This window comes from Macrosteles quadrilineatus, unplaced genomic scaffold (genome assembly GCF_028750875.1).
Source record: "Macrosteles quadrilineatus isolate MER2022 unplaced genomic scaffold, UCM_ALF_1.0 Scaffold_1__1_contigs__length_201487025, whole genome shotgun sequence".
NCBI lineage: Eukaryota > Metazoa > Arthropoda > Insecta > Hemiptera > Cicadellidae > Macrosteles > Macrosteles quadrilineatus.
The window spans coordinates 14,088,166-14,111,702 of NW_026542594.1; the positions used below are offsets into that span (position 1 = coordinate 14,088,166).

At 34.2% G+C, this 23,537-nt stretch overlaps 1 protein-coding gene across 1 annotated transcript in view; it reads left to right on the forward strand.

Moving 5' to 3' along the window:
• The window catches only part of LOC129004260 (V-type proton ATPase subunit B), a 50,671-nt gene that overhangs the window by 4,472 nt on the left and 22,662 nt on the right, over positions 1-23,537 (forward strand). The window contains exons 2-8 of the mRNA XM_054432770.1: positions 2,479-2,633; positions 5,007-5,178; positions 7,539-7,678; positions 7,766-7,912; positions 10,050-10,380; positions 14,670-14,857; positions 15,273-15,402. Of these exons, the coding sequence (XP_054288745.1) occupies positions 2,479-2,633; positions 5,007-5,178; positions 7,539-7,678; positions 7,766-7,912; positions 10,050-10,380; positions 14,670-14,857; positions 15,273-15,402 (1,263 nt within the window). The remainder of the gene's footprint in view (positions 1-2,478; positions 2,634-5,006; positions 5,179-7,538; positions 7,679-7,765; positions 7,913-10,049; positions 10,381-14,669; positions 14,858-15,272; positions 15,403-23,537) is intronic.

Genomic DNA, 23,537 nt, shown 5'->3' on the forward strand with positions numbered 1-23,537 from the left:
AGAGGTAGAATCTATTTTAGTCTTGAGTCGTCTGGTCTGCGCGGAGCCACAACAGAAGCAAACCGGTTTGTTTACATCCCTTTCATAGGTTAGGCCTGCAGGTAATTGTTGTTGTATTATTATATTGCTATTATTATTATTTTAGTTTAGTACTACCAAATGTAAAGAATGTTACCATAATTATTAAGCTACCGGTACCATCGAATTTCATTGTCGCAAGTCGCATTATCTTTAACACTACAGTCGGCCTACATTTTCCTGTAGTTAATAAATTGTGAAATAATTAGTGTATTTTAACGCTTAACGTAGGCCTATGTATAATTTTTCACTTAGAGCTTCCATTCTACAACAAAACCGTTCCAATAAAACGCCCATAAAGCCGTTTATTTTTTTATTATATTAACTGTATTTTATTTATTTTATGAAGGGAATAATGTATAGGCCTACATATGTTTTTATTTCTCCCTGAAATATTCAGTGTTTAAGTTTTGAGTTTCCCTAGTTAGCTACTGACAACATTTAGACAGTTTTTAATTTTTTTCTTTAATAAAAATAACTTTACATTAAAACTTAACCTTAAAGTTCGGCACTTGACTTGTCAGACAATTTTTTTTTTAAGTGAGTGGTGTTTTAATATAGTTTGTTCGTTACATGATTATTTAAGGGTCTGGTTGATAGTTTGCAGCTATTTTACGAGTTTTATATAATTTTATTTAGGCCTATTATTTTATTTCATTTCTTATTCACTCTGTGGAATTTAACTTCAATTTACTAGGCTTAGCTTAGATTGTAAGATTTCAAGCATATTAGTCAACTCCCAATTAACCGGGGGAATTGAATGACTGGTTGAAGTGTCATGGATAACCCAAAATCACGGTGAAAGCAAAGGCATAAAGGCATTCAATAAATAAACAAATGCTTAGATAAACTGTTTATCTATTTTGTATAATAATGTTAGATTTACAAGTTAATATATGTAATATGTTAAGAAAGCTATTCACACTATTACAGTACTCAGTTGTTATTTATATACTGAATAAGGTATTTTTAGTTTAAGTTTTGAATCTTAACTAATTCTAATGATAGTGTAATCTCCTTTATTTTTTGCACATATGTAGCCATGTAGCCGTATTATTATTACTATTATTATTATTATTATTATTATTATTATTATTATTATTATTATTATTATTATTATACATATGGCTTATTCGGCATAATCACAATTAATTATTACAATACCCAATTGTTATTTATATACTAAATGAGGTATTTTGAGTTAAGTTTTGAATCTTAACTAATTCTATGATAGTGTGATCTACTTGAATATTTTTTCTCATGTAGCCGTATTACATGTATGTTTAATAAACTTTAAGCAAATTAAATGTTTTTAACACAATACTAATGACTGCAATATTTTTAAACCCTGAAAAAATTATAGTAATTTTCTGGCTGAAATAATATTTTTTTAAATAAATATAATTTCTTGTCAAAATAGCATAAAAGAGGTTAAAAACTACTAATTTTAGACCTAAAATTTCAAAATTTTTCCGGGGGAGGACCCCCGGACCCCCCGCCCCGCGTTAACCGGGGGGCAATACTTTGGGGGGCAATAACCGGGGGGCACGGGGGGTATTCCATACCCCCCGTGCCCCCCGGTTTTTGGTTGACGCCCTCATGACACTTTGTCCAGCGCCCTCTTGAGGGTCCCAGCACGGCCCTGGTAACACTTTAGTTTGTTTGATTTCTTGTTTTCTTTTACCTCTACAGAGGAAATGAGGCAGAAAATTTACAGACTGATGAACAACCCCATGGAAAACATTGTACACATGTTTACAACCACCTCTGAACTCCCTCCACCCCCTTGCTCATTTTTGGTGTTCAAACACTACTCCATTCACGATTCACGTCCATCAACTGAAGATTGGCCGCAATAGCGGTTGACTACTTAGACAAAGATATATCTAATCACAGATTTCTACTCTGTGGAAGAGTCAGTTTTTTCCATAATGTTTTTGAATACCGTACTGTGATAGGATTACTTATGTCATATAAAAGCCGGATTTACACAATGCCAGTTGTCTTTGCCAATTGTCATAACGAGATTGTGGGGTTGTCAGAGGCCAGTTAGTTGTCCTCCGTCTACTACTGGAGACAACTGAATTTCAGGGAAATTGTGAGAACAGGGGGCAAGGCAAGTAGCCTGAAGTCTTTAAAAACGAGAAGCCAATAATTTCATGCCAGTCAGTTGTCTTCTGACAACTATTGTCTTGCCTACTGGCATCGTCTAGCTATAATAACAGTGCATGTAGGCCTAGTAAAGAAAATAATGTTGCTGTTTTTAGATTTGAAATAACTTTTTTGGCTGCAATGGGAACTTGATGGAGACCTCAAACTGACTTTTTACAATTTGTTAAGCTTTAGCTTTGCACAGTCATGGGGCCCTCTAATGTGTCTGTTCATTTACTTGTGTTTCAGCTTACAAGACAGTGTCAGGTGTAAATGGTCCTCTAGTCATCCTAGATGAGGTCAAGTTTCCCAAGTTTGCAGAGATTGTTCAACTTCGCCTGGCTGATGGAACCATACGTTCTGGCCAGGTCCTGGAAGTTAGCGGGTCTAAGGCCGTTGTGCAGGTTAGAACCATGTTTTTAGTTTTGTTAAGATCTACTTCCACACGTTTATTATGTGTGTATGTACCACACTGTATGTATGTGTAACATTTATGAAATGTATACTATCTGTAATTTATCTTTCTTGTGATATCTATTAAAAGTTAAATGACTGCTTAAAGCAGCGTGAGCGTTGCCTATTTTGATCTTTCCTGCCTTAATATGGTATAAAATTGCTAATCTAGTACGTTTTGAATCTCAAAATGTCAGGTTACTGAGCGCTGTATACAAATCGCTGTTATTGTCAAGATTTTTTTTTTCTTAACAAGTATTTATTTACAATCTATTCTATACTAGAACATGGGTTAGATACACTCCATCAAGTGCACTAACATACAAAAACTTTTAAAAAGTTTAACTAAAACGATTTGGAAGGTCTATTAGATTAACTATTTTGAGCCTATATGTAGCTTCACTATTGTCGAGGAGGTTAACTGCCAGGAAATTTGGATGGATTTCTAATTTTCTTTGATATTTTTCACTTTGTTTTTTTATTTCTTCTATTGATATTATTATTGCTATTAATATTAGGATAGTAGGTCTACTATCGACTTCATTAGATTTTCTGTGAACTCTAATCAACATAGCTGAACGTTTTGGTAAGGCTTCTTCAATACAAAAAAGACCTGCCAGATCAGCTGGATTTTATTGAAGCCTAGATGATTATTTTAATGGCCGAACCAAATATATCTAGATTGTGTTGCAAAACTAAACTTTGTAAGCTACATATTATATTTCTTTTTATTTGAACTGCTTATGTGATCTATGCTTATTGAGATTTATTCTGCAAACATAAATATTGTGAATTAATGGTCTGAACCATCAGGAATAATGTTTGGTGTTACTGTATATTCCTGGCTGAGCCTTCCTTTCACCATCATTGTCAGGAAGAGAAAGGAGACAAAACATCTGCTTTGTAGCCGTGCCAGAATTTTTAAATGTAGTAAATATTACCTGTAAGGTTTTAGTGTTTTTTTTACATTTCTGCCTATGAGGCCTGTGTTGTGTCTGCCTATCTGGTTTCAACCATTTCTAACTTTGTTTTATTACTACTTGTAGAAAATTATTATTATTTTTGCATATTACTGTAAATCTTGCTGCAGCAAAAATGTGATAAAGGCTGACTGGAAAATGTATTTTTGTGGTATGCTACGCTAATATCCCCCAATACATGTACATAAATATACCATAAGTCATTAACTTGTCATCAATTAGAGTAGCCTATTAAATATTTAAAACTGGATTTTATCAGCCACAGTCATCTTATGCAAAAATGTGGTTCAGATTCCACTATAAACTGTAGGTCCCTTAGTTGCCATTAGCTGTATGGGCTATTAATTAACATCTGTGTCTAAGGAATATGCTAGCCTTAGTCACTAACAAGACTACAAGATCGTGCCACTCATCCTACACTCATCTCCATTCATACTTGGCTTAAAATAAAATACCTACTTTGTATGGTCACGATTTCAATGAAAAGTACTTCAAAGTATAAAATGATTAGATACATTTTTATTCTAATTAAAACTTTTTAATACTCCTCATGTATACATTGAATGTAAAATAATTCAAAGTCAAGTTCAACATGGACATTTGACTAAGCTTTGGCACAGTATATGCAGTATATTGTGTTGGCTATTGAGACAGCTTTGTTGTTGAATCTGATCCAATAAATTTCTTTGACTACAACACATCTTGTACTTAGCATGGTATCAATTTACAACAGGCCCTAATATCATAATAGAATTTTACCCTAATTTCTAATCCAAGGCCCTCCTCCCCCCCCCCCCCCCCCAGAAATGGTATACAGTACCTGATTATAGATTTTTAACGTTGATTGAAATAGGCTAATTCAGTTATTGTTTCCTGTTTATTTCTGAAGTTAAACAGAAGTAGTCAGACAAATATGAATTATGTTTCCTTAAAATATGCTGATTTTAACTTTCCCATATTCACAAACCATCATGATTGAATGGACTATGGGAATGGGAGTTTAGGGGGGATTTAAGCAGGTAAAAAGAGGTTTTCTCCATTATTGACCCTAAAAACATAAAATTTCTCAATTCATTTCCAAATTATTATGTCAAGCATGAAAATTTTTTTTATATTAAAACAAAACTTTATTATGCGCTTAATGTTAAGAAGAAAATTCCAAAAAACTTTAAATCTATAATTCCTATGTTTGTCTTATATAAGTTATTTAACAAACTGTTATAGTTTGCTTGTTTGTGAACATATTTTGATCAAAATTTGGAAATTTGTTTATTTGATACTTAGATTGTCTTGTTGGTTGTTGGTACAGTATTTAACTCTATTTTGTGTTTGTGTATGGGACAGGTTTTTGAAGGCACCTCAGGTATTGATGCCAAGAACACACTCTGTGAGTTCACGGGAGACATTCTGCGTACCCCAGTATCTGAGGACATGTTAGGCCGAGTGTTCAATGGCAGCGGCAAACCCATCGACAAGGGACCCCCCATCCTGGCAGAGGACTACCTGGACATTCAGGGTACTTAAACACTCAGTGTGTAGTCTGTTATTTTATATGATAATATAAGCTGCTGTACCCGTGCTTTGCAACGGAGAGGACACTGAAAAGATAATATTGATGTTTAAATCTGTTGTATAAGGCATCCTAGTAAAAATTATATAAGGCCCTGATGCATGTATGAAAATACTGTAACATACAATTTAATTTTCAAATGATACGATTACTTACAAGTTTACTTAGTTAAAAAAAACTTACATATTAACCCATTGGCGCCGACTTACGAGCGTTACTCTTACGGCCGCTGCAGGCCCGGAGGCCGGCTTACGAGAGCCGCTCGTGTCACCGCTAGGCAGCGCCATTTTTTATTTAGTTATTATTATTTTTCGCCCTTTTTGTTTCTTCTTACTATTATAATGTTTATAAATATCTTGCTTCTTGATTTGCGTATTTACTCATTTATTTTAGCGAATAACAAACAATTTTGTGTTGCCATGGAAACCACATATCACCAAAAATCAGCTGCGGTAAGGTAAACAAACAATTTAAAAAAAAATGTTATTACTTATAAAAGTACACAACTTTTGATTTTTCTACGTAGGGAATCGATTGACCTTTATAATAGTAGTGTTATTTGGTGTCTGGATTAATCTTGGAATTTGTATATCAAGTTTACTTTCAAAATATTGTTTAAAAAATTTTTATTTTTATAATCTTTATATATATATATATTTTTTTTTTAGTTTAGAACTTTGACTGTCCAATTAACACTTTTCTGTAGACAATTTTACCATAAACAAAATGGTGAAAGAATTATTAATTTATTACCTAAGGTTTTCTTTCTATAGCAGTTAGAGTAAAAGTCTACAAATTCGGTAAATTAATTGCCGCCAGAGGGTGCTGCAGGTAGCGGATTAATTCCTTCCCCAATGGGTTAAAAGTTGATGGGTAAAAAAGAATTGCAACCATACGTTACTATATTAACCCTAGAACTGACTTCCGCTGTTTAAACAGCGGTTTCATGTATGCGCCAGATGTTCAACTAACGTTGAACGGCGGTTTGTACATTTTTCTCCCAACGCTTACTAGGCAACGAAAATTATCTAGAAGTGTAATAATAGTACCGTTGAAAAGAGGAGATTCTAAACTTTCATTTTCATATATAAACAAACTTTGCAGCAATAACAGATCCATATAACTGCTATTATAATAACTTAATTTAGCGCGTGAAACATTTTCGAGTCGCGATCGGCAAATCTCGTAAAACATGTCTTCTTTAAAAAAATCGTGAAGCCCAAACAGAGAGTGGTTTGTAACATTGGATAGAACATGAGTTGTTCTTTATTTTCGTAAAGAGAACTTTGTCATACGACGTTAGGATGTCTGAGAAATAAATTTTTAAAATCAGCTGTTTTATCAACTTGCCATTTTTCCCAAAGCGCCGTTTCAACAGCGGTTTCTAAATCACTAATAAAAAAAATATTGGTAATTGACATAGCGTGACGTGAGTCAAACTTATTTTAAGCTGAGAAAACGTTCTATCTCTTTTTTTGTGCCTTCCAGTATTGAGATTCAGGTGACACATCTGTGGTAACTGGAAAAACAAGTTGTTTGCGTTCTGCTCGCTGGAATCAAAGTAAGGTTTTCAGTGTGGCTCCGGCTACATTATTATCTGTGTTAATTTTCATCAAAGGTTAGTGTTTTAGTGTAAAAGAAGTGTACCTATTGAAAGGTGGTGTATGAGTTAGTAGTAGTATTTATCCATATTGCGATGGGTAATAATTATAGCATTACACATAGTATGAATAAGTCAACCCTACGTATGTCATTTCATTTTCATCCAAATGCTGAATTTTTGTTACAAACGCTAAATGTTTAGGCCTACAGCTGTTACGTTAAGCAAATAGTATTAAACCAAGAGCTAGTCTAGAATGTTAGCGTCGGCTCCTAGACATTTTAAAATTTAAAACTTAATTTCTAAAAAACTAAAACCCTAAGCTTAAATTATGGCTTCCACATTCCCTAGTTTTTAAAATTATCTTTCTTTCAACATAAAAATCATGAAAATCCGTCAAGTGGTTGATTCAGAATCGTGAAATAAAAAAACCCTGTCACGTTTTAAAATATATGATTAGCAGACTTCAGAGTAGGCTATTCCAAATAAACTATGATGTGCCACTCTCAACAACCTTCAACGTTAGTCGAGTTTTGCATCATAATTAACCCCATTTTTCAGAATCGGTATCGAGTACAATGAAGTGAAGTATCGAGTATCGGCGAGAAAACAATAATCGAATAATCTTATATAGGCCAATATTTTACTAATTCCTCCTCTCCAGAGAAGATATATTTAGTAATGGTGGCGAATGATTGTTTGCCAGGTCAACCCATCAACCCCTGGTCTCGTATCTACCCTGAGGAGATGATCCAGACTGGTATCTCTGCTATTGATGTGATGAACTCCATAGCCAGAGGACAGAAGATCCCTATCTTCTCAGCTGCTGGTCTACCTCACAATGAAGTGAGTAATACAGTCACTTTGACCATTAGTTCCTGTTGCTAATTACACCAGATGGTTTGATCCTAACAGTTGTGGTTGTTTTTTTAGATTGCTGCCCAGATCTGTAGACAGGCTGGTCTGGTCAAGCTTCCAGGCAAGTCAGTTCTGGATGACCATGAGGACAACTTCGCCATTGTGTTTGCTGCCATGGGAGTCAACATGGAGACTGCTAGATTTTTCAAACAAGATTTTGAGGTATTTTTTTAGGAATTTTAAGTTGTTGGTATATTTTAAAACTAATAATACATAAAAAAAAAACAAGACATATATACTGTAAAATATGTTCAATAATTTTTTAATAGTGGTAAATGTGTAAATAATCACACAGTACTGTAAAATAGTCACTTTTTGTTTAAAGGTTTACATATTTATTGTGTAAGTATTTGTTTTGTGTTACAAATAAATTAGGGATATTTATGTTTTGGAAAAGTTCCAATGATTGCTTACTAGGCTAGTAGAATATTACATTCTAGCCCACTTAGTTGTATATTTATTTTGTACACAATTGGTTTGGTAATAAATAAGAGGGCCCTAGAACCAACATTAATCTGTAAGGGAAACAAATTTAACATTATATCTTTACACATTCCATCCGGAGCGACGGCCGTTCAATGCATGTTTTTATTGTTTTTGCAGGGGTGAAAAAGACTTTTATCATCCTAAAACATCCCATATTTTAGTGTGAAAATCTGTTGTTATATTGTAACAAAGAATCATACACAGTATGAGTATATAACCCCTCATTTTTATTAAGGCTATTTCGATCTTAATATAGATATAAATTTTAATCTAGATTTATAATAATAGAATATTATATTATACCATAATATAGATTCATTATTTAGTGATGGGCCGATTCCTGAATTGGTCGATTCCGATCCGGATACCTATCAAAATTGTATTTAATATAACTTAAATGTTTGCTTCTCACTATCCCTATGAATGTTATTTTTATTTTATCTTTACAATAAGATAACTGCATTGCTATTAATTAAGGTTACACGGATTATTTAGATTAGCCTATAAAGAAAATAAGATACTTCAAGAAGACATACATATTAGCATATTTTTTTAAATGAAATTGAGACAACAATCACCGGTTTGGTTAGGCCTAAAATGATTACTTAGTTTTTTTTGTTTGCATAAGAATTTGTACATCTAGGCCTACAATGAATGTTCCATATTGGTTGAGTTATAGACTCAAAGTCAATATCAAAGTCATCTTCAATATCACTTAAATTACTTAAAGAATCACATAAAAGTCATGGAGTTCGTCACATCACTGGAACGGAGATCGTAACCCATTTTTAACAACTCGCTACGCACGTACATCAAAGAAACAACAAAACCAAAACATAAACATTAGTTTAACAATTAATTTGCCGTTTGCAAACTCTCGATAGCTGTTTCAGTTTAGTCAGAGAGAAACAACATATTATAATGATAAAAATACATCGCAAAGCGGCAATCTGCAATAGTCACCATGATGCCCTGAATTAGCTGAACAGTTAGTATAAGTAAGCTGGGGCATTGATCAGCAACAAACAAAACTTAGCTCCTACAAACTCGCCCGATTTTGGGCGGGCGACACTCGTACGCATCAGAAAACCCGCCCAATATGGGTAGGGCAATACTTAGAGGGTTAAAGGAGCAACCATTGATTATATATACTCACAAAGTGTGTTTATAGTCAATGATATTATACACTATGGTCAGCAAGTTATCAAACTCTTAAGCTGCTAATGAATTGTACGTACATAAAGCCTATCACGAGTTAGAAAACGTGAGTTACCATTGACTATATACACTTTATGTGTATTATATTTATATATTCAATGCTTGTACCATCTGGCAACATTGCCCTTGATCTGACAACATGGCAGCAAGTGATAAGCCTCTATCTGTTAGTTGAACTTGCCATTCGTTGTGAAATACAAAGGCAAACTATTTTGGATTATAAAACTATTATGAATGTGAGATAATGAACTTGAAATTATTTATATTAGCTGACTTCAGAGTATTCCAAATAAACTATGATGTGCCACTCTTTACAACCTTCAATATCAGTTGAGTTTAGCATCATAATTAACCTCACTTTCCAGAATCGGTATCGAGTTACAATGAAGAGAAGTATCGAGAATCGGAATCGGCCCATCCCTAATAATAATATAATAAAGGATATAATAATAAAATGATGTTGAAATGCTATAATAGAATTACAACATATATATTCTTTAAAAATATATTTTATCTAAATATTTAGATTTTTGCATTGCATTTATTTGAACACATTATTTACCCTTCTTTAAATTCAGGTTTATTTTTTTGACAGGAAAACGGATCCATGGAGAATGTGTGCCTGTTCTTGAACCTGGCCAATGACCCCACCATTGAGCGTATCATCACCCCTCGTCTGGCCCTGACTGCTGCAGAGTTCCTGGCCTACCAGTGTGAGAAGCACGTTCTGGTCATCCTCACAGACATGAGCTCCTACGCCGAGGCCTTGAGAGAGGTGTCTGCTGCCAGAGAGGAGGTGCCTGGTAGACGAGGTTTCCCAGGTTACATGTACACTGACTTGGCCACCATCTACGAGCGAGCTGGGCGAGTCGAGGGCAGGAACGGCTCCATCACACAGATCCCTATTCTCACTATGCCTAATGACGGTAGGTTTTAAGATATGTTTTGCGTTTTGATTGTAACATTTAACAATATTTTTGCCTTCCAAATAAATCTGTATTCAAGGTCATTCTATTTTAAATTAGGATAGAAAATAGGTTAAAACTAGGATTGTGGACTTTAAATTCTTAAAGTAATTAAGTTTAGCAAGCAGAAAGTTTAAAAGTTACAAGGAACTATAATTAAACAACAGACATAACAATAGTACAAATGTCTTCTAGGTATTTTATATTCCATTGATAACCCATTTAAACTACTCTTGCTTACATCACGTCCGCTTACCGTCTGCTCATATTGTGTGGTAACCGTGTAAATCAATTGTGCAATCTTTGCTTGTCCCACAAGTTTTACTGTTTGACTTCAGAAAAACTACTTTCTGACTATGATAGTAAAATGACTGAAATGAAAGTCCCAAATGTACCGAACGGATGACGGTAACTAGGCCGGAACCGTACTGTATCATCTTTTTGGTTCATCGTAGACCCCCTATTCCAACTTTATTTGGATGAAGCTCATATAGGTTTTGCCACATGCAAATTTTGTATGTTCTAAGTAAATATGCTGTTTTGTGGGTTCGACCATAGACTATTGGTCACCCTTCAACAATATCAAGTAAGGTCTGTAACTCATTTTGATGTTTGATTCAAGACTTTAATTTATTTACTTTTAATTAGGGATGGTCAAGTCTCGAAATTTCGGGAAATTTTAAATCTCGTTACACGAGACGAGATTTCTTTTTGGCCGAGATTTTTATCGAGACGAGAATTAAAAAAAAAAAAAAAAAAAAAAAAAAAAAAAAAAAAAAAAAAAAAAATTAAAAACGCCTGCAGAAAGTCAATGCAATACCCGCAATACAGGAGCGTGTTGTAGTTGCGTTTCTTTTGCGAAGGCATTCTTATTTAATTAATTCTATAAATGTAAATATTACTTTAATTATTTTAATAATATTACTTTAATAACATTTGAGAAGTTTTGTTAAGTGTAAGCAGTGTGAGGAATGTTTTATTACTATAAAAAGTCAAAACAAGTAACTATTTTATAAAAATTAATATTGCCTTTATTTTATGATTTATTTTATTTTAGGATAAGTTGAACTCTATCCTAACTGATATCACTATGTTTCCTAATCGTAGGCATTTTTAATAAGTTAGGCGTGATTAATAAAAAAATGTTATGCTGATGTTTTTTAATAAAAGATTGTAAATATTCTTGCCTATTATCATTATTTTTGTATTTAAACAGTCATCTAACAATGTTACAAAATCAGGTAAAAATTTTGAACGTGCATTTCCCGTTGTGTATGAGAAGGGAAATCCCGTCTCGATCTCGTCTCGAAATTTTATGAGAAATAAAAAATCTCGTCTCGTCTCGTCTCGAATCTAAAAATTCAATCTCGTCCATCCCTACTTTTAATTTAGTGCTAAATAGTAGTTTACGCAACGATTGCGTAAAGATGGTGTAAACAACACGAGTAGAAAATTTTAGGTATGAGCCTTGGCAAGTGCCTTAAAAACTTGTACGAGTGTCGTTAACACTATTTATGCAAGTTGCGTTCTCTACTTTACTTACCACAGAGTTTTAATTACTGAAAATCACTACTTATAACTTCTAGTAGAGGTTATGTTTTTCGTTTATAACCTCTCATTGCCACTGACAGTGATGCATCGAAACATTGTACCAAACACTAATTGCACCACTCAACAATTAAATTGGCCTGAACAGCTGATTAGATGTTTGAATCATTACAATTTTACTTCTCTCTCAATCCTTGAACCTCATTGTTCCGTTACCCATGTTGTTATGAGTAAAACTAGGCTGTTATGAAAGTATAGCAATAACAGCATAACAACGCTGTTATGTAAAACTTTTCAATTTTAAGAACTGAACTGAAACGGCTACTTAAAAAAAAGATCGTAGATAAACTAACTTAACAACCACCTACATAAATGAGGTTAAGTCTACTTAACTCCTAGAATCGGCCGCAGACAACTAGCAAGGTTGACATTTTCTAGATTAGGTTTGTAACATCACCTTAGGCCCACATAAGTTGTCCCCAGGGTATAATTGGTTGAGTCAGTGGCTCAGTCAGCAGTCTGACATACTGTGAAGATGCCCTGGGGAACCAAGGTAGTGTTGTCTTGGGTTTGTGCCCAGCGGCAGAGTTTTTTAATTTTTTTTGTTTTATTATTTATTCCAAAAGATAAAAAACAATATGGGTGTAACATCAATAAACAACCTGATTACCTATCATAAACCTACCCTTAACCTTCCTATTCTAACTTAACTTCAAAACACTTAATGCAGCCTCAAAACCGCATAAACCCCAACCTGTTTTCCTCACATGCATCAGTAAGATAATTATTGTTTCAACCAAAGTAGATCCAGATCCGTATTACTTCTTGTTTCTTGGTGTGCTATGAAGAAAGTACTTCTTGTTTCCACGTCTTAAGAAAGTAGTACCGTATACTTCCACAAATTGTGGTGGTTTCCAAGCCTTGAAAAATTTTATAAGGTAGTTTATTGTTTAAATATGATCATAGGAAGGTTTAAAAGAAAAGTCAAGAAATACCAAACTCAGTTTGATTTGAGGTTATTAATTATCGCTATCCAAATTTTATTGAAATAACATGATAAGTTTAATAGCCTACCGCCCTACCATCTGACAATACGGGGAGTGAATAAATGGAAAACGTACACAATTTAAATACAGTATACAGGGCCTGATTACCCATTAGGCTAGTTAAGCTGGAGCCTAGGGCGCCAGTCAGCCAAGAGTTTTTAGGGGGGCGCCAGACAGCCAAGACATAAAGTTGGGACCGGGGGCGTAAAAAATGTTTTATTCCAAAAAAGGATTCGAGCAAATAGGGAAGGAAAAAAGGGGGTTCATGTTAGGGAAGGGTGCGTTCGGCAGATTTTCACAATCATTATATCATTGACTATACACCTCTACATATAAAGCCCAAAGTACCCATGAACTTTTGAGAAAACTACAAGTCACATCCCCATAAACCATATACTTAAAATATTCGTAATGACGAGAAACCTTGCTCAAAACTATCCATTATTTCATAAATTGCCCTTTAAGGTCGTAATTCCTTTCTAAAGGGAACTTTCCATATACCAAATGTTAAAAATACCTCAGTTGTACTTATTTGTTTATTTCAGCTTAACTTAACCAATCAATAGTTTTATTAATACTTATGAAGTCAAACGGGGTGCCCGTGGGTTACAGCTAGTTTATAGTAATAATTTGTAAAAACATTTAACAATACTTTTTGTTGCAGATAAATACAGATAAATGTTGTAAACTAAGTAATTCCATCTAAAGGTCCTAATAAAATTGGTTTAGGCCTAGGTGATTAACAGAGTTTATTTAGAAAGTACGCATATTATTGTTTGGTTTTTTGATATTTTAGGTTAGGTCTACTTTTGATTTAATACAATCATAATATGTTTAATAAAATGTAAAATAAAAACATTATTTTAAATAAAAAAGTTTTACATTCCTTGAACAACCGATTTGTTACTATTTTAAAAGTAATGCAAATCAAGTAAACCTAATCAAACCATGCATTAATTATTTATGATCAGTTTTCTTTTGTTTTTAAATAAACTAAATATTAGTATAATGCCTTTGGCCATTTTTAATTTTGAATTCAGTATTAGTATTCGTTCTTAGAAATTTTGAAAGTGGTAGCGGAGAGGAGGGGTAGTGGAAGGGAGGAGGGGGCGCGAAAAATGTCAGCCTACTGGCGACTAGACCCTTAATCAGGCCCTGACAGTATACAACTAAACGATAACTTAATAAGGGCTATAAAACTTCACCTCAAACATTTAAGATCACTTCACTTACATCATGAACATGTCAACTAACACTGGGTACCTAATATTGCCCACATCAGTAACTCACGAGACAATGAGTTACTTCGCTGTTGGCTGATTTGAACGCGTCCATGTCTGTTTTCTGGGATAGAATCTTAGTCGAGAGATGTGTGATGTTAGTGGAGGTTGAATGTGGAAAGATTTGACCATTAACGGTATGTCTGACTATGTCCAGTAGTTACTTTTCTGTTTCATTTTCAACCCTCTACTTTTCTAGTTATGAAGTTTTATATTTTTGAAATTTCAAATTTAAAAATCATACTTTTAAAATTTGTCCACTGAAAAATCTGGCGCACTGGGCTGCAGCCCCTTCAGTCCCCCCCCCCCCTAAATCCGCCACTGTATTGTGCCTCAATGGTACTGTTATTACATAATTGTTGTCAAATTTGTTCAGATATTACTCACCCCATTCCTGACTTGACCGGATACATCACAGAGGGTCAGATCTACGTTGACAGACAGTTGCATAACAGACAGATCTATCCTCCTATCAACGTGCTGCCCTCACTCAGCCGTCTCATGAAGTCTGCTATAGGAGAGGGTATGACCAGGAAAGACCACTCAGACGTCTCCAACCAGCTGGTCAGTAACACAACTGGTGATTTGAGCCAAGTATATTACCAGAGATAGAGGAATAACAATAATAAATTATAGATTATTGTTTAAAATCATGCGGCTGATTGGAAGCAGGAACTTGTTGAACATTTGTTTAGGGATAAATACCCTTGGAAGTATTTAAATAACAAAATTGAATAGGGTGTTACTGTACATTGTTTAAATTAACAGACCTTCCTTGGATTGAGAAAATATACATTTTTAAATTAATAATGAAATACTACTGAAGTAAACGCTTAGGGACTGGTTGATAGTCTGATACCCTCAATTGATGTTTCTAATCGATAAAAATGCAAACACTGGTTGCTTAGTTAGTATTGTTGAGACCAGTTCATCAGTAAAGACCTGATTGCACAGTCACATGATTGTTGATCTGTTGCAGTACGCTTGCTACGCCATTGGTAAGGACGTGCAGGCCATGAAGGCTGTGGTTGGTGAAGAAGCTCTCACTCCTGATGATCTGCTCTACCTGGAATTCCTCACCAAATTTGAGAAGAACTTCATCTCTCAAGGTAAAAATTGCTTTTCAAATAAGATAAACAATTTTTTTTCTAATCATCTCGTCCCTGAACATAAAATGTGAGTTGCAAGAGTAAGAAACATTTGCAAAAACCCAAAAGGTGAATATATCTTTTCTTGATTAATAGTGTTTCAGTATTGAACTAGAATGGTCATCCTATTCTAGCCTAAAATATACATAGGGCAACACTTTATGCACTGTCAGGGCTTAAAGATGTTTTTTACCCTGGTGTGTGGGACTCTTACCCACTACAAACCTATCGGTCCAGGCAATGTAAACCCTCTCGGAAACGCTATTTGCTAGTGGCGCTTGAATAGGATGCCTTTGTATGCCAGACAGTGGCGGCTAGCCCATAAGGACTCTCGGACGCCGCCCTCCCAACAATACATAGATAAATTACATTTTAATATTCTTCAGTTAAATTAAATTAAAATTACTTAATTAAAAACTACTAAATTAAATATATTAAAAGTAATATTTTGTCAATTTTTTTATTTTATATAGTAGATATTATTGTTTCTAAAATGATATTGGCAGGCTGTGTCGTCTGTATCGCTCAGCTGTCTCTTGAGTCAGCAACTCTGTTGTTTCGTTGTTTGTTATTTGAGTAACTGCCGGTGTTTGTTATTGTTTTGCTATGTGGATACGGTTATATTTACTACAGATTTGTGTAGTTTGAAGTTCATTTCAAAAGTTGTATTATTCTTTTAGTGAGTTTACCAAAACATCATAACGATAATCAACAAGAACTACATCTGTAATTACATAAATATTTGGGTGCATGCTATGGCCCTTGCATGGACATGGAAACCTATTTTCATATCTAACTAACTAACTTAGGCCTAGTTCCTAACTATATAACATTAACATTTTCTTCTATGTTCTTTATACTTTATTTCTTGCATGTTCTGAATGTCTTGCTTTTTAATAAATTGATAGGCTACCGTATAATATTCACCCATGTTGAAATAACAGAAATAAACATTTTTCAATAAAATGTCATAACTTTTTTATTTATTAATATTTATAACTATATCTACAAATTAATACAATAAATAAATTTAATTATGTCATTGCTTCAATGTGGTTTTTACATCTTAAAATTCAATTTAAAAAAATACACATATTTATATTTTTTCATCCTAAAAGGTACAGTGCAGTCCGGCTAATCCGAACTAATTGGGACCGAACCCTGTTCGGATTAGCTGATTGTTCGGATTAGCCGAAATAACGTAGATAATCAAAATGGAAGCAATTTTATGGGGTGTTGTAATATGGACAAGCAATACACAAAAACCAATATTAATAGTCCATTTACTACAACAAAATAAAAAAATAAAAGTTAAATAAGCGCATTAGTTAATAAACTTAGCGTATCAACAATCAACTGAATCAACTAGCGTAGAGCGATATGAACGGGTGGGCAGACGTGTATTATGAGACGATAATGCGTACGGACTGTACGTCTGCACGCACTGCTCACCGAGACTGTACAGTAGCCCACACGTCTACCCCCCTCCCCTCACCAATACACCTAGCTTAATTGTCAGAATCGCAACACAACAACACCTTGATCTAGTCTGCTTTTTTTTACGTAGTGCGGTCAGTCACCTGTGGATTTGCGTGTGTACCGGTTTTTAGTGTGATAGAAAGTGCAATGTCTAATAAACGTAAACATAACACTTTGACTCTTAAAGATAAGCTGGAAACTTTACAACGTTTAGATAGTGGCATTGACTATACACAGAAATAGACTTCCCATGTGATATGAAAGTTTGAAACCAAGAAAATAGATGAAGTTCAGGACCATCTCACCAGAGTTTACTAGTGTATTGGGTTGAATATTAATTAAAACCAATGCAGTATCATAGCAAACAGCTGATTGATTTATCACTTAACACAGAATATTGTCATTAGTTACTAGTTAGTGACCATCTCAACAGATTGCATCACGTTTTTTTGGCTTCAAATTTTTACATTACATGGGAAGTCTATTCCTGTGTATAGTCAGGCCCACTTTTATAAATGGGCAGACTGGGCATATGCCCAGGGGCGCCCGCTGGGTGCCCCCAAAACCACCGCCTGCCAGCACTAGGAAAAAAGGGGGGTGCTGCTCTTGGGTTTGCCCAGGGCTCCACTGACCCTTAACGCGGCCCTGTGTATAGTCAATGATAGTGGTGAAAGTGGGACTAAACTAGCAAAAGAGCTAAACGTTGGCAAAGCTACAATTTGCGACTGGAAAAAAAACCGTGCGAAACTTCAACAATATTGCACAACGTCTTCAGAGGTAACCCTTGAAAATCGGCAAACAGCACGACAGTCGCGGTATGACAAAGTCGACAAAGCGCTTTTTCTGTGGTTCTCCCAAGAAAGGGAAAGGGGAACCCCTTTAAGTGGACCTATCGTTCAAGAAAAGGCAATTCAGTTGAACAATCTGTTTAATGGCGACAGTTCCTTCACAGCCAGCACCGGTTGGTTTGACCGGTGGAAAAAACGTCACGGTATTCTGCAGCTAACTGGCACCGGTGAACAACTTTCATCAGATCAGGCTGCGGCGCAGGAATATTTTGCTTTATTTGACAATTTAATAAGCGAAGGAAATTATTCCCCCCAACAGATATATAACGCCGATGAAACCGGCCTAAATTTTAGAGCACTGCCAACTAAAAGCTTGGCCTCTAAACGGGTTTTAAAGAATACTTCTCACACGAACATCATTGTCTCCGGTTTACCATACAGGCACCATAACCCAGCTCTAAATAACCGAATATACTATCTTAATATGGACTTAGAAAAAATTGTGAAAGAATTCAGCCACGCATCTTTTTTGCCATTACATGAGTTACCACGTAACCTGTATACCAGACATGGCCTCCATTTTAATAGATTTGGAAAGAAACAAATTGCAATTATGATTAGGAATCTTTTTGATCCTACAGCTGTTAAGAACTTCCCTACCTTGACAACTATTAAAGAGGGCAACATCAATATTGTAGAAAGCAGTATGTGGGACATGTTTGATCAATTCACAAATGATCCTAAGGTGGCATTTGCACACACCATATCGGCAGACCTCCACCATAGCAGAAATATGTCAGCAGGTGTGGCGGTTGCTTTTAGAAGAAAATTTGGCAGACCGAAGAAGTCTGATTACATTGACTCTAAACTCACCATGCAATCTGTTCAAAACGGAGCGACAATCTTCAGCCTGGTTACGAAGAAAGATTATAATGGAAAACCTACAGTGCAAGAGTACAATGAAGCATTTGAGCAGCTGAGTGAAAACTTTAAAAAGAAGAACTTAAATCATCTCATTTGCTCTGTGATGGGGTGTGCGAGCTTGTGTGGAAATTGAACACTTTGCAAATAATATTATTCAATTACAAAAATATTCAAATGCAACTATTAGTATTGTTTCATACAATCAGCCAAAAGCGCAGAGAAAATTGTGGAATGGTCTCTCCCTCTCTCACTTTCTAATGAAACTGCAAAAAATCATTACCTCCAAGTGGGCAGATGCCACCGCTGACACATCTCCACAACTGCAAGAGAGCTTCAACACCCAAGGTGCACCCTTGATTGATCAGCTGCAAATAGAAGTTTGAACAAAACCATCCCAGACCAACAGCGAAGTTCTTCCCACCCTCTTATGGATTGTGGTCATCTGAAGAGTAGAAGTGAGGAAGCAGTAATAAGATCTGGAGAAGAAAATCCTGCGATTGAGGCCAGCATTAATCTGCAGTCGTTTGGTTTCTGCCCTGACACATCTCAACAGCTCTCTACAGAATCCGGTGATGTGGGGTGTGCTGAGGTTGATGGGAATAGGTGTGGTGTGAGTGCTCAAGGCAAATGTTCTGGCGCAGTGATTCAGAAAAGTAGTTTTTTAGATCCATCCCTAAAGTCTTAAGTATTTTCAATTGAAACATCCAGGGTTTGAATACTGAGGTTAAAATCGATGAGTTAAATTTACTATTTCAATCAATGAAAATCAAACCGATATTTGTTTGTATTTCTGAGCACTGGTTAAATAATCACAATGCATTTATTATGGAAAAATTAGCAAACTACAAGCTTTCTTCTAAATTTATTAGAGAAAATCAAACAAGAGGTGGAGTCTGCATACTGTCTTACAGCACAATTGAAGCCACAGAAAAACATGACATTTGCAAATTTTCCATGCAATCTGTTTTGGAGTGTTGTGCAGTTGAAGCCTCACTAGCTAAACCTGTCTTGGTAGTGTGTATATACAGACCACCACACAATGATACAACAACTTTAAAGAAATTCTTTAATATTCTAAATTCTTTGCTTTCTCATATTGTTAAAAAATATTCTAAGTACAGTATATTTTTATGTAGAGATTTTAATTTTGATTTGTTCAAAAAAGAAACTCACACAGTGCATTTCAAATCCCTGATGGAATCTTACAGCATGTTTGCTACTATTTTACAACCCACTAGGATTACTAATGTTTCTAAAACCTGTATAGATAACGTGTTTACTAATGTAGCTTTAGACAGTTGTCAAACTTTAGTTGTAGATACTGACATCTCTGACCACACTTATCAGATTTTATCGACTAATATAAATTATAAAGTAAATAAAAACAAAACTGAGACCAAAAAGCGATGTTTTAAGAAAGAAAACATGTTAAAATTCCAAGATTCAATCAGTAATGAAAATTGGGATTCTTTATACTGTGCTAAAATCTCTGATCCTAACACTGCTTATAAACATTTTCTTGGTATATTCATGTATCATTATGAATTGGCATTTCCCTTGGTAAAGACAAAGAGCAAGGAGATAACAACAAAAAGCTGGCTAACAAAAGGCATTATAATAGCAAGTAGGAAAAAGAGAGAACTACATAAGTTGAGCAAATTATCAAATGATGTCAACTTTATACAATATGTTAGATCTTATAAACTAATTTTAAAAAAGGTTGTTCAGTGTGCTAAAATGAAGTTTAATAATAAAAGAATTAGTTGTGCAGAGAACAAAACTACAGTTGCTTGGTCTATTGTCAAGGAGGAAACTGGTAACAGGAAGCAGGATTTTAATTTTAATTTAAACGGAATCCAGAAATCAAATAAAATAATAAAAGACCCAAAAGTAATTGCAGACCTTTTTAATGATTTTTTCTTGCACACCAGTGAACAGCTTAATCTAATGGGAAATATGGATAAAGTGAATAAATATTTAACTAATGCTGGTACAAATTGTACTGACTTCTTAGATTGTTTTAAATTAACTACCTCAAGTGAGATTAGGTCCATAATTAGTGAATTGAAAAATTCCAGATCCTCAGGATGGGATGGTATTCCCTCTGTTATTTTAAAAATTTGTAAAAACAGCATTGTTGAACCTTTGTCATACATCATCAACATTTCTATTATTAAAGGCATATTTCCAGATTTACTGAAATATAGTATTGTTCGCCCAATCTACAAAAAAGGAGATAAAACACAGCTTGAGAATTTCAGACCAATATCCTTATTGCCAGTTTTCTCCAAGGTTTATGAAAAATTAATCTGTAATAGACTAGTATCATATCTTGAAACCATCAACATTCCTTTTAGTAATCAGTTTGGATTTAAAAGGGGTTGTAACACTTCAGATGCTCTATTTGAGGTCTTAAATTACATAGCAAGTGCCGTTGATGGATCACAGTATGCTATTGACATTTTCTGTGATTTGTCAAGGGCATTTGACTGTGTCAATCACAATATTTTACTGCACAAACTTAAGTTTTATGGAATTAGACAAAAAGCTTATGATTTGGTGGAGTCCTACTTGTTGGGTAGAAAACAAAAAGTTTAACTGAATTACTCTAACTATTCAAGCTTCAAAAATGTCACTGAAGGTGTTCCCCAGGGTTCAATAATGGGTCCGTTGTTGTTTCTTATTTATGTTGATGACCTCTTGAAACAAAATCTTAAGTCAAAATTGGTAATGTATGCTGATGATACTACTGCAGTATTAAAAAATAAAAACCCTGATATTTTAAAAATTGAAATTAAAAATGATCTTAATCTTATGACTGAATGGTTTCTGGCCAATAATCTTAAACTTAACAGAAATAAAACATACTGTGTGAACTTCCATTCTAATAGCATAAATACCCCCACCGCAGCAAACCTGCCGACTAAGCGAATTTCCATTTGTCTTAATTGATTTTCAATAAAACATATTTTAATAACATTAGGTTTAACGAGTACTAGGTTTGCTGCTACAAGGAAACTAATAAAGTGTGTTTTTTGTAAAATATTGATAGCTTAGTACAAAATAAATAAATTTGATCAAAATACAAAATATATCCATAAACAAGCAAACTACAACATTTGACAATATTCTCCATAAGAATAACATGGGAATTTTAAATTTACAATTTTTTTAATTTTCTCCTTTACTATTAACCGAACAAAAATACTTTTATATACTAAATTAATTGTTTTTTTAAGCTCTTTAAAAAGGTCTAAAGAGAAATTGGGAAATTTTGTGTTTTGAGGGTCAAAAGTGAGAAAAACCTATTTTTACCCCATAAAACCCCCCGTAAAGCCCATTCCCATGGTCCGATCATGCTGGTTCGTGAACTTATTCAAGTTTATCCCGCTTTACACCTTTAAACCAAATTTCATCAAAATCGGACAAAAATTACTCAAGTTATCGCGTTCACGGACGTATATGCATTTAATTTATTTACATTTTAGTTGAAGTTAAAGTAATATATTATTGTTATTTATTCCAATAGTTTATTTGTTATTGTTACTGTTGAATTTTTACAGATATTTGTGTCTTTGTTGTCTTTTTTTTGTTATTAATTACTCAAGAGACAATTAAGAACTCATAAAACTGCATGCTACTGATTCAAACTGACAAAACTGTATGGTAAATAAGAAACAATATTTTTAGTGCAGACAAACCATTTGTGGTTTTTGCACTTTTGTATCCTATGTATTGGCAATTATTGTGTAAATAAATTTCTTGATGGATTGATTGATTGATATATATATATATATATATTAGGAAAACTGTAGTGATTAGGGCAACTATTTTGATATATAAATGCATTATTAAAACTAAGTACCCTTTTTTTTAATTCATTTTATTTAACAACGACTAGTTTCAACGATTATTAAGAGAGAAAATTATTATATATAGTATAAAGACCATTTAAAACAGAAGAAATCTAAAGTCATCAAAACCTATGAAATCATATGATTGTATTTATTATTTAGATCAAATGTTTATTGTATTTGTTAGATATAAAAACAACATGACTATGACATAATCGTCGAAACTAGTCGTTGTTAAATAAAATGAATTAAAAAAAAAGGGTACTTAGTTTTAACTAGCTGTGTGCCCGTTCTACGCACGGGGATCTTAGAGTAGTCAGTTGAGACCTTCTTATATTAAGATTAAGAACAGCAGTTAGTTTGCATATTTGCAGATATGCTGGCAAAACTATTATATATAAACCTTTGCAAATACAGTATCTGACACTTCAAGCCAAAATAAATGCTTCGCAATTAAATGTCACCCGGATCGTTATGGTCCATATGTCCAATGATTAAAATAAAAAATGTTTTATAGATCCATGAAGCGTAGCCCTAAAGTAGGCCTATAATTGAAAGTTACTTTCCACATCGGTTAACTTAAAACGTATTTAAAGTACTACCTCAACCTCACCAATTAACACTTTATTCCGGTTGACATTTTCAGTATCAAAGGTGCTCTTGTCCATTCCGTGAAACACTGAGAAATAAGGACATTAATGCGTTACCAACAGACATACAAACAACAATCCAAAAAAGGCCACGAACTATTGATACATAAACAATATAAAGGTGTAAACAATTCATGGTGGTTTGCCCAACAAATGTTTTACTCAAATAGGTTATCATTTTCTTAGCATACCGGGTAAGCTACGATTTGGAATCCAGACTGAAAAAGCAAAACTTATACAGAGTTAAGACATCACTTAAATTGAATACGGACGGCTCTAATAAATAAGGTGCAACACCAACAATAACTAATTTGTAAACTACAGTGATGTGTTGGTACCTACGTAAAAATGATTCTAGCAGCTACCAACGGTTTATTAGATCAAAAATGACGTACGGAGTA